This window comes from Patella vulgata, chromosome 6 (genome assembly GCF_932274485.2).
Source record: "Patella vulgata chromosome 6, xgPatVulg1.2, whole genome shotgun sequence".
NCBI classification, from domain to species: domain Eukaryota; kingdom Metazoa; phylum Mollusca; class Gastropoda; family Patellidae; genus Patella; species Patella vulgata.
The window spans coordinates 3,282,154-3,294,442 of record NC_065884.2 but is presented as its reverse complement, the minus strand read 5'-3'; the positions used below and the strand labels follow the sequence as shown (position 1 = coordinate 3,294,442).

Sequence of the window (12,289 nt, the reverse complement as noted above, 5' to 3'; positions counted from 1 at the left end):
CCCCTACGTGCAAACGAATTATTGACATAAAATTGAGTTGCACGACGTATACCCGCCTTCATTATCCCAGTTGGTACAGACAGTCCGGGGTGTTAAACCCCATTTTATTTCATTTCTCCGTAGAAGGCTTTTCAAGGCTCCTAAACCACACTCGATAAAGATAGAAAATACATCGACACCTGAATTGTACTTTCTTTTATTTATTAGCAAAATGTAGGAAAGTACAAATTAATATGCAAACAAAATAATTAAAAAATGATGAATGTATGAAACTATTTCTGGATAAGAAAGTTGACTTTGAATGCCTCGTCCGTATGATTTCTAGGATGACGTATTAAGGTCGTACTCCGCCACTAGCATGTCCGGTAGTAGTAGTGGTATCACATATGGTTATTATTACCTATATAAACAAATTATATATATAAAAATAACATTTCAAACATTTCAAATATTGCTTCACTTCCCCCTTTTTTCAAATCACTATGTTGGCTTACGAATACAAGGATCTAGCAAGCGACAACCATGGGATGAAAAACCGAGGTCTCATGCACACATTGGCGTGCACGTAAAAGACAGTTGGAATTCGACAAAAGAGTAGGCCGTAGTACCGCTATCTGGCAAACTTTCCCTATAGCACTCCGTATGTCGAATGCCCGTCTTTATTAGCCCAGTCGGAGCAGAACTGTAGGACGTTAAACCCGATTTCATTTCTTACGAATATACCCGAGAGGTCAAACGTAAAGTAAATTGAGAATTCTGGAAAATCCCGACTGGGGTATTATATTAAAGTAATTATTTTTCTAATTAAAAGTCCTCGATAAGATTCCCAAAATCAATTTATTTCACATATGTAATGCGAAAGCCTTCGAAGTCTGTGTAAAATGCCTTCTACGTGTGACGTCACATCACACGGCATCGATCATTGACTTCCATAGCGCTTGCATTGTTTACATAAGACGCTGTAACGTACACTGATAGGACAGAATGGTGGCTTTTATCCATTTTACGCAATGGCGCACTATTTTATATACACATTGTTACAGTAAATATGAAATATTTTTTATCTTGATATACTTCAAACAGCTTTAATTAATTTTATAATACTTCAAATAAATGTTCAAGAATTTAATTTACAGATGGAAGAAAGTTAATATTGGGAGCTCATTAACTCGCACCAATATCACCCCCCCCCCCCCCCCAGTGATGGTAGCGGCCTAGCTGACGTTCATGTCATCAGATAACCATCGCTGTCCTGGATTTCGACCTATTTATTATTACAGAAATAGGGGATGGGGGCTGGGGTGTCATAATATGCATTTCCAATCATAAAGACAAACTTACGTAATCCACCCAGCCACGGAAATCCAGGTAACCCTCCCCGTGTCCGACTTGGAATGCACACATGGTCACTTCTAAGTTGCCTGTAAAAGAGAAGGTGTGTATTAAATAAAATATATCAAATATTAAAAACATTCGGTCCGGAAAAAACAAAATACCAAGTCGAGTAGACGTATAACACAAATCAGTGGGCTAGCTATATGGGTGCGTCAAATACGAAGTGATATAGATTGTTCTAGAAAGACAGGCCATGGGCTTTCTGGATGTCAAATTGTCGCTCTGCAACGTCCCTAGTTGACAGAACTGCAATGGAATGACGCGAAATTTAGTCCTCTCACCATTCTGTCAGTGCCGACAACCGACGCAGAATTCCGTCCTCTCACAGTTCTGTCAGCGACGACAACTGACGTGGTGTAATTAGAATCATGACGTTATGAAACACAACAGACGGCACATGCTCTATAGCCCGAAATCACTATTTCCACTCGATAGTCACTTATTTTGGGTTTCAATCCCGGAACTTTCGATCGAGTATCCCCAAAGTTTTATAGCTCTATGAATAGATTATACTATGACTTAACTTGTTCGCAATTAACAGAAGCAGATGAGAACACGATATTACCATCAGGAAACGGTAATCCAACAACTTTGGATTTGGTTTTTACTTAATGTACAAATTGATTCCGCGTTAAATCTCCTGTCGAGAAATAGTACCTGTGTTATCAGTGCGATATTTGTCAGGTATTTGTAGTAACACGTTAACACTCAGGTAAATCTATGCAAATGCAAAACAAAGTTATTTTTTCATAGACGTTCTTTACTGTGAATACATTATAGAAATCTTTACGAATGACGGATATTTTTAGTCGAGTAGGCAATTGTATTAGGAGCACTGGAATCCGGCGGGTTTTTTTAAAGTCTGTGTTCTATGTATCCGTTTTGCCGGCTTTTCCGCGTGCATTTTTGCCAGATAATATTTAACCGGTATTATTACATTTGCATTAGATCGACTTTTTCGCCGGTGAAGACGAGCGCGGAAACGCCACTAAAACGCGTACAAGGTAAGCGGGCTTTTTAGCGAAATGTAATAGATGAAACTACCTACCAACGAAAGCCTGGGAATCAGTAGCACTGCCATCTTTACCAGTAAACGTATTAGACTTGATTTCATATACCACCTCTCGCCATTCGCCCTGTAAATACAAAATGTCTTGATTTGGGCAGATCATCCAAATTGGATAAAAAAATAAATTATCTATATTATGATTGCAATATCCAAAAAACACTACATATTATTTTCAAGAGTGCGCCGTTTATGGACATGTAGGGTTTATTATACATGTGACGCAACTTTTCAAGTGTTTTCGTAAGTGGGAGTTCAGACTGTGCGTTTGATTCATGTGGTCATGCTGTCGGATCCGAAGGGGAATTGTGGCCCACCCTCGCATGTTCTATTCTATCGAGACTGGTTTCATGCTACAGCAAAATTTATAACAGAAAAATCGAACATCCTGACGATATCAGCCATCGTCTCGTGTAAACCACCGTAAGATCTGCTCGGAAGAAAAATCACACGGATTGTTAGCAAGCATCTACACGAGGTACTAGACATGGTTCCTTGTCAGGTTTTCCGTCCTGCGCTAGGCTATTGACAAGGGAAAACCATGCTGCGAATTTCGGGGTTCTTTTTCCGGTCAATGCGAAACGCGTTACCAAGTCGTTATGGCAGACCTAACACACCCTGCCCGAGCACAAAACGCTCAAGCCGCCGTCAGATATACTTGGAGAGAAATGAGGCTTAACGTCCACTCGATACAAACTTGGCTGTGAGAGGAAATCTGAGGACTCGGAGAAAACCCACGAGGTTGGACATGCTACCCTACTCCTTGTCAGGTACAAGCGGGGAATCGAAACCGCGTGACTTGACTCATTCACAGCCCCTCCCCCGACCTAACGCGCACGTGTTAAACCATTGGGCGATCCGAACCCTCTAATATACTTACAGATGAGGCAGTAGTCAATTGCTGTTTTAATCTAAGGGGAGACTTCGCTACGAATTGGGTATCCGAGCCATTAGCTACAATAGCAACGGTTGAGGCCTCATTACAGTCACCATTAGCAACTACAGCTTGTTCAAATGTAGTGGCGGGAAATTCAGGTTTGTATCTCGTCAGGATCGTGATCCGTTTCCGGAAATCAGCATTGGCCAGGCGAAGTATCTTGACGCTACTGTTACCATTAAAATAAGCCACACCATTATCAATGACAGCACCGAAGTTGTCATATTCTCCTGGTTCCGGTCCATTAAAATCAATGTCCACAATGTGTTTACAAACTGAAAGTACATTAGACAAGAAATAGGTTGAATTTGTTTCAATATGGTTAAAGTACAGTTCTATATTTCGTGTCGTTTTATTATACTTTCGATGGCCTACACTACATGATGGTCTAACCAATTGTCGTGGAAAGTCGCGTAAGGGGTCGTACGAGCGACTTTTGACCCTATGACGTCAGACATTGATTAATCAATCAGCTTTGACGTTTCTAGTGGTTTATCCAAAGTTCCGTGCACCTCACGCCAAAAATTCGCCGTTACAGACCGTTTAATTAGCTAATCCCTCTCATCCTAGTGTAGTAAAGACAAATAAAACGAAATTTTGAACTATAAAAAAACGAAACGAAATAGGAGCCGTGTTTTAATCAGATTGAATTTGTTGGATCTGTAGCAAGATTTGCATTCATTGCCAAAGGTAATAAACAGGTGATAAACAGGTGTTAATGGGAGTGAACAGGTTAGGAGAAAAAGAGAGAAATGGGGCTAAGCCTCCACTCAACTCAATCTATGTCATTTCGGGACTAACATATGATTCAATTATGTTTTAAATATTCGCTTGCCAGGGAGGGGGGGGGGGAGGAGAAAACCCACGAGATTGGACGGGGGACCCTAATTCTTGTCACGAACAAGTGGGGGGATCTAAACCATGTCACCTGACTCCTTGACAGACCTTCTGATCGAAAGTGCACGTGTTAACCTATTCGGTCACCCGAACCCTCGCATTGGTTAGAGTTAGAAACTCCCTCTGGACGAAACATTATACAGTGCGGGAGCAGCGCCATGAAGGTCAATCATTGATACCCTAGTAGGGTGTTTTATTAATGGAAATGAAAATGAATTGAAATGGAGTATGACGTCCTATTGATCTGCTCTTGTTGGACAATTGAAGACAGACATATGCCATGCAGTGTTATATAAGGTCCTGTTTTACCTAGTTGGTAGACCTATGGTAACTTACTATGGTCCAATTGTCTGATAGAAGCAATCTTTAGTATACGTATTAGTTTTTTATCTCAACTATATCTCATTGTGGGAGGTTGGATGGCCAAATGGTTAGCACGTGTGCGCTGTATCATAAGGTCTGCCATTGAGTCCACTGACGTGGTTTCGAATCCCCGGTTGTACGTGACAAGGAGTAGGGTCGCCTGTCTAACCTCGTTCTTTTTCTCCGGGTACTCTGGTTTCCTCCCACTGCTAAAGACCCCTACGCACAAGCAAATTATTGATATAAAATTAAACCATATGTTAGTCCCGAAATGACCTAGTTTGTGTCGAGTGGACGTTAACCCCCTCTCTCTCTCTCTCTCTCTCTCTCTCTCTCCTTCTTATACCCGTCAAAGCTACTAAAATTCTTCTTCAAACATGGTAGATATAAGAGTAGGCGATAGTGCCGCTGCCCGGGCAGAATTTCCCTCATAGCACACTGTATGGCGTATGCCCGTCTTCATTAACCCAGTTCGGAGTAGAACAGTAGGACGTTAAACCCCATTTCATATATTTTCTAATTGTGTACACTGTCTCTTATTGTATTACACGTGTTACACAAACAAGTCTTCTTCAAACGTAGTACCCTGTTATATTTTCAAATTTCTCGTTTTATCAACTTTCTCTTGGTCCAGTCATTTCTTATTTTACTTCCTAATCACAAGTGATAGTCTAAGTGATATCGGGTGTTCCAAACTCACCTGCTGGGCATGATGATGGATCAGCCAGAACACATCCACACGCATCTTGATCATAAGTGGTACCAGGCCCACAAGGTTGTCTGTACACGTCTCCATTGGATTCCTGGTTATAGTAGCATGGTTCATTTGCGATGGCTGTCAGGTCACAGGTGTCTGAATTAATAGGAAAACACATTATTATTTTAAAATTCGGCAATGTTTAAAGATAGGAGAGAGAGAGAGAGAGAGAGAGAGAGGGAGGGAGAAGGAGGGATAACGTCCAAACAGTCATTTCGTGACTAACATATGCTGCGATTTGTTGTTAATAATTCACTTTATCGTAGGAGTATTTAGCAGTGGGGGAAATCCGGCTCCTTGGCATCCAATCAAAGCCGTGCGAATCAATGACAAACCTTTTGATTTAAACCGCACGCGTTAGACCGGTCGACGAGGATTACCGACTTCGTGATATACACAAGGATTACCTATTCCGGAGAATGCCGAGGACTCCCGACGAGTGATATAGGCGAGGGTTGAGGATTAATTATTCCGGAGAATGTCCAGGACTCTCTACTGGTAATATAGGCGAGGGTTGGGGATTAGTTATTCCTTAGAATGTTGAGGACTCCCGACGAGTGATATAGGCGAGGGTTGAGGATTACTTATTTCGGAGAATGCCGGAGACTCCCGACGTGTGATATATGCGAGGATTGAGGATTACTTATTCCGTAGAATGCCGAGGACTCCCGACGGGTGATATAGGCGAGGATTACTTAATCCATAATATAGGTGATATATTACTATTTCGGGAAAATGCCGAGGTCTCCCGAATGGTGATATAGGCGAGGATTACATTATCCGGAGTAAGCCGAGATCTTCCGACAGCTGATAATATTAAAGCTTACTTACCGGTAATATTTGTTTTGCAGCTTGGATCATCAAGACAGGCACGCGTATCATCATTGTAGGATTGTCCCTCTGGGCATGTGCGGGGTGTTGATACCTTGTTAATACATTGATAATATTCAGAACAATTTCCAGTTGATTTGTAGGTCGCGGGTGCTCCAGCTACAGCACATGGATCTGTCAAATAAAATAGATGCAATCAGTTAATACGTTGAGAGGGGGGGGGGGGGCTAAGGTGTGATTTCCACGAGCATCATACACGTCTTGAGTAAAGCATGAAACTTGGCGTATCCAACGCAAGTCGAAAGGATTTCAATTGGCTATACCAATGTTTTCAGTATCCAAAACCGTTATGGAAGTATCAAACGTATCCGATTTCTTTTCGTTCTTTATAGTTTAAAATTTCGTTTTACTTGTCTTCAATACACTAGGATATGTAAGAGTTTTTAATGTCAGTTTCCCACTATCGTGCGATGCGTTACGATAATATTGTCCCTATTGAGTCCACGATCTGGTACGTGCAGATGCGTTCGGATACGTTTCGATACGGCCAACACGATTGCTTGCTACGATCTCACGATATGATACGACATGATAAGTTCACCATGAATACCCTACAATTAAAACCACGATTTCAATCGTAGCGCGAATCGTGATGGCGGGAACCGAGTATAAATAGTCCGCGTTCTTGTTGATTTGAGGGATTAGCCGAGATCTTGTCGCCTGTGGGTTGAAATTCTCAGTGATAAAATACACACCAGGTTACAAATGAAATGAAATGAAATGAAATGGGGTTTAACGTCCCACTGTTCTGCTCCTTAATTGGACTAATGAAGACGGGCATAAGCCATACAGTGTGCTATGAGGGAAATTTTGCCCGGGCAGCGGTGCTACGACCTACTCTTATATCGAATTCCAACACGCCAATGTGTACGCGGGAACTCGGTTTTTCGTCCCATCCGAACGACAAGACAGCTGTCCTTGTCTGGCCCTCCGTCCTGCATCACTCACTAGGGGGAACCACGCCGGAATATCTGGATGAACTTTCTCGGCCAAAGCGGGGATCGAACACCAGGCCTCCAGGCTAGCGAGCCAGCGTCTTACCCACTTAGCCACGTGATCCCCACACCAGGTTACACAGGCAATTCTATTCTAAACATGGCATATTGAATACTATTATTGCGGCTGTTTGACCAAATCTACATTGGAATGCACGTAAAAGATCCCTTGGCAGTTGGAATTCGATATAAGAGTAGGCGATAGTGCCGCTGCCCGGGCAAAATTTCCCTCATAGCACACTCTATGGCGTATGCCCGTCTTCATTACCCCTGTAGGATGTTAAACCCCATTTCATTTCATTTCCTTAGCGTTTATCTTTTACTATGTCATACGCAATGATCCAGTATTCGAGAAACAACTCTACTTGATCGACTAGCAGAACATGGTCTCTTTTGGCTCGTTAGCTATTGGTACAATTGTCCATTAGCTACATGGTTGTAGGCTCGTTAGCTATTGGTGACTCGACCCCTCCCCGAGCCTATCCCACACCCCCAACAAGTGAATACCACTTACCTTTAGTACAGCTTAGGCTGCTAATGTGGTTACAAGTCAGTATAGACCGGTCCCAGAAAGTTCCAAATCCACAAATCCTGTTGGTATAAGCACGTAATACACCTGATGCAGTAAATTGACACTGTACATACGTCTCACATGTATCTCCTGGGAGATATCCAATACCATTTCTCATGACACACCCAAAACATGGTCCAGGCTCCTCGTATATCTCTTCTGTTAAAAAATAATCAAAAATTACAGTACCGCGGGCTTGTATCCAGAGGTGGGTGAGGGGGGGGGGGGCTTATGCGGAATCTATACAAGAGAGGTCGAGCAGAACGACTAGACCTTGGTCCCTGGCAGATTCTCTGTCATGCACCACTGACAACTGAAAGCCAAGCAGCGAAAATATATAGAACTTGATCGGCTAACATTCGATTTACTCACCGAGCCACTGTGGCTTCTAAAGGTGCGAAATACATAATTACAAATTACTTTTAAAGCTAGTGACCTGCGCGTAGAACCGTGTCAGATGGGGCGAACGTTCAAATAGCGAAGTTGTATAAGAGGTAAACGTCTTGTGCACGACACCCGCTAAATATTACTTTTATATCTGTAAATTATAGTAGTAAGTTAAGGAGAACCACACCACACATACACACAAGACAAACCCAGGGACAATACACATAAACACTTACACAAGACAAACCCAGGGACAAGACAGATAAACACTTACACAAGACAAACCCAAGGACAAGACAGATAAACACTTACACAAGACAAACCCAGGGACAAGACACATAACGCACACTTTATATACACAGTCATTTCAAATAATAAACATTAAAACATTTATGTTTCAAATGAATGGATCCGCAAGCTAGCGGTAAGCGTCAACCGCGCTGTGTAGTCTTCGGGCTGTAGTGATACCACTGGCTGTGAGAATTTGAAACATTCACATTTTAATATATGTCGATTTACATTGGCAGTCACATGCATGTTCTGACTTTTATGTCGATTTTAAAAGACCAACGAAAAGACATGCACGGCGATCGATTTAATTGCACCCAATGAGATAAATGTCGACCTGGGGAGAAACTGCTCTGTAAAAATATTGTTGCCAATTCAGAATTACTGTTTACATAACATTATGACATGCTGTTCGATTGCTATGGATGACCAGCACCAGAATTATGGACTATGAATTAAGAACACTGAATAAAGAGCTGTTTGGTTCTCCATAGATCGCATCCAATTTTCATTAGATGGACCAGAGTGTGACCACGGTCAATTAGGCGTGTACATTAAGAAAGTAATACTTACGTTGAGCGAGTGAATGATGTGCCACAACACTCACCAAGAAAACTAGTAACATCTGATTCATATTGACTGTAGTCACACTGTTAATCATAGAGAGAGAGAAATAAGTTTTAATGTCCACTCCTATAAACTATGTCATTTAAGGACTGACATACATGTATGGTTAAATCTTTTATTTCAATAATTCTCTCGTAAGTAGGCGTCTTTAGCAGTGGGGGGAGGGGTGGAGGGAGCCCGCGAGGTTGGCCAGGCGACCCTATTCCTTGCCACGTGCTAGCGGGGAATCGAAATCAAGCCACTTGACTCAATTACTATCTAACGCGCACGTGTTAAATAATTCGACCATACAACCCGCGCTTCGTAAATAATGAAACGATTATACAGACATATCCTTGTATTTCAGCGAATCGTGTCCTTTTGAAATAAAATTGGGTTTAATGCTCTGCTGTTCTGTATGCAGCAAAGGGGTTAATGTGTGCCTTAGGGAAATTTCGGTAATGCCTACTCTTATGTCGAATTCCAATTGTCATAGGCGGTTCTTTTACGTGCATTCCAGCGTATAGACGAGACTCGGTATTTCGTACCATCTATACAACTATAGCTGCAAGTTAACACGCAATTCACTCCAAATACTTCAGCTCACGTTATCCTTCAACTATTTTGAAATAATACTTCAAAATTGTTTTTGTGAATATAAATAATTAAGAAATAGAATATTTTGTATTCAGAGATAATATCTAACAATATTTTCATCTTTTCATTTACGTTATATAAATTTATATTTCATATTTTCATTAACGCTATATAAATCCATATTTTCATTTACGCTATATAAATTGATATTTTCATTTACGCTATATAAATTCATATTTTCATTTACGCTATATAAATTCATATTTTCATTAACGCTATGTAAATTTATATTTTCATTAACGTTATATAAATTAATATTTTCATTAACGCTATGTAAATTTATATTTTATTCAAGGTTATATAAATGCATATTTTAATTAACATTATACAAATTCATAATATACTAAACGCTATACAAATTCATATTTACATTAACGCTATATAAATTTATACATTACTAAAAGCTATAGAAAAATTCATATTTCATTAACGTTATATAAATTCATGGCGCAGAACAGTAGGACGTTAAACCCCATTTCATTTCATGTTATATAAATTCATACTTTACTAAAAATCGATAGAAAATCCATACTTCACTAAAGGTTATATAAATTCATATTTTACGTAACGTTATATTAATTCACATTTTCATTAAAATACGATGTACTTGCTTCCCTTATTTATATTATAATATTTTACTAAACGTTATGATAAATAAATTCATATTTTCATTTCCTTATAATTTTGTAATATTTTACTAAACGTTATAATTAAATTTTATATTTTCTTTAAAGTACAACTGATACACGTGACCCTACTGTTGTATGATATTATTTATAGTAATATATATATAGTATCTTTCAAAACATTATAAAACTTTATGCTTGACTTTTAAATATTTCAGTAACATATAAACAGGAGTACTGTACAGTGAGGGATTGAAATGAAGACAAATGCTCGGTTAATCCAGTTGTAAGTCCCCTCCCCCCCCCCCACACACACACCCTCAATTCCCCAACCCAACGACTACGAGAACGTAATGATGACGGATGTTCAAGATTAAAGTGCGTGAAGGAAAGGCTTGTGAAATTAAATGGGCCTTAAAAGCCTACTTTTCTGCACCAACTGACTAAAATAAATGAAATGAAATGAGATTTAACGTCCTACTGTTCTGCTCCAAACTGGGCTAATTAAGAAGGGGAGGACTCCATACAGTGTGCTGTGAGGCAAATTTTGCCCGGGCAGCGGCCCCACAGCTACTTTTAAATCGAATTCCAATTGCCATGGGATCTTTAACGTTCACGCCAATGTGGGATCTCGGTATTTCGTCCTATCCGCACGACTATATGTTGTCCCTTGCACCGCTGAATAGGAGGAACCACGGAAATCTCGAAGAACTTTCTCGGCCAAATAAGGGATCGAACACGGGGCCTCCAGGTTTACCCACTTCACTAAAGGTGAAGGCAGTAAAAACAATACAGACGTTGGTCGACGCCCCCCCCCCCCCCAATCCCTACCCAGATCTTCAGACAAGCCCTAACGATACGCCCGGCATTGCAGGCGCGCGCAGCCCTTAATATATCGTATAATTCCATACTTACCAATCTAACCAGATTCAATCTTGCAGTTCTTCGCGTCGTAACGCTAAATGACGCCTAGTCGAATGCCCCTTGTATTTATATGCAGTCTGAATTTAAATAAACCTGAACACACCCCACTTTATGGCTAAGCCATCCCGCGTGACCCCTTTTTCGATCCCAATTCTCGAACTTTCTATAGAACAAGATCAATGTATTTCAATTTATAAAACGGATGATATTAAATTTATAAACAGGTAACGGATATGTACTGTTTACCCCACGATAAAAACCGATAAATATTCCAGATAAAGACAGGTTTTGAATGATGATAATAATAGACAGAATTTACTGTCGTTTTGAAGTTTGAGGAGTTGGGTGGCCAAATAGTTAACACGTGCACGTTAGATCATATGCTATGTCAGTAAGTCAAGAGCGTGGTTTCGATTCCCCGCGTGTACGTGACAAGGAGTAGGGTCGCCTGTCAATCCTTGTGGGTTGGTCTTCTCTGGGTCCTCTAGTTTTGAGGAGTTGGGTGGCCAAATGGTTAACGCGTGCACTTTAGATCTTAAGGTCTGTCATTGAGTGAATTGCCGTGGTTTCGATTCCCCGCTTGTACGTGAACAGGGGTAGGGTCGCCTGTCAATCCTCGTGGGTTTTCTCCAGGTAATCTGGTTTCTTCACACTGCTGAAGATCCCTACGCCCAAGCCAATTATTGAAAGTAAAATTTAAACATATGTTAGACCAGAAAAACATCGTATGGGCATAAATTTCCCCCCCCCCTCTCTCTCTCTCTCTCTCTCTCTCTCTCTCTCTCTCTCTGAAGTTATCCGGTTGTTTTTTTTTAAATTAGGGTGTAAATGAAAGGGGTACCTTTGTAAGTACAAGATGAACTACTGAAATCAAATGGGGCCTGGCAGACGTTTAGTGGTTCGGATAGGATGAAAAACGAGGTTGAAGA

General features: G+C 40.7%; 1 protein-coding gene across 1 annotated transcript; it reads right to left on the bottom strand.

Annotated features, from left to right (window-relative positions):
* Positions 1-1,323: 1,323 nt before the first annotated feature.
* On the bottom strand, positions 1,324-11,433 carry LOC130013121 (protein PIF-like). The gene is made up of 8 exons (XM_056101672.1): positions 11,352-11,433; positions 9,121-9,197; positions 7,816-8,031; positions 6,247-6,420; positions 5,359-5,511; positions 3,342-3,673; positions 2,444-2,531; positions 1,324-1,421 (listed from the first exon to the last, which is right to left on the bottom strand). Exons 2-8 carry the CDS (start codon positions 9,179-9,181, stop codon positions 1,324-1,326), a joined length of 1,122 nt encoding a protein of 373 aa, XP_055957647.1. The 5' UTR covers positions 9,182-9,197; positions 11,352-11,433.
* Positions 11,434-12,289: the final 856 nt, after the last annotated feature.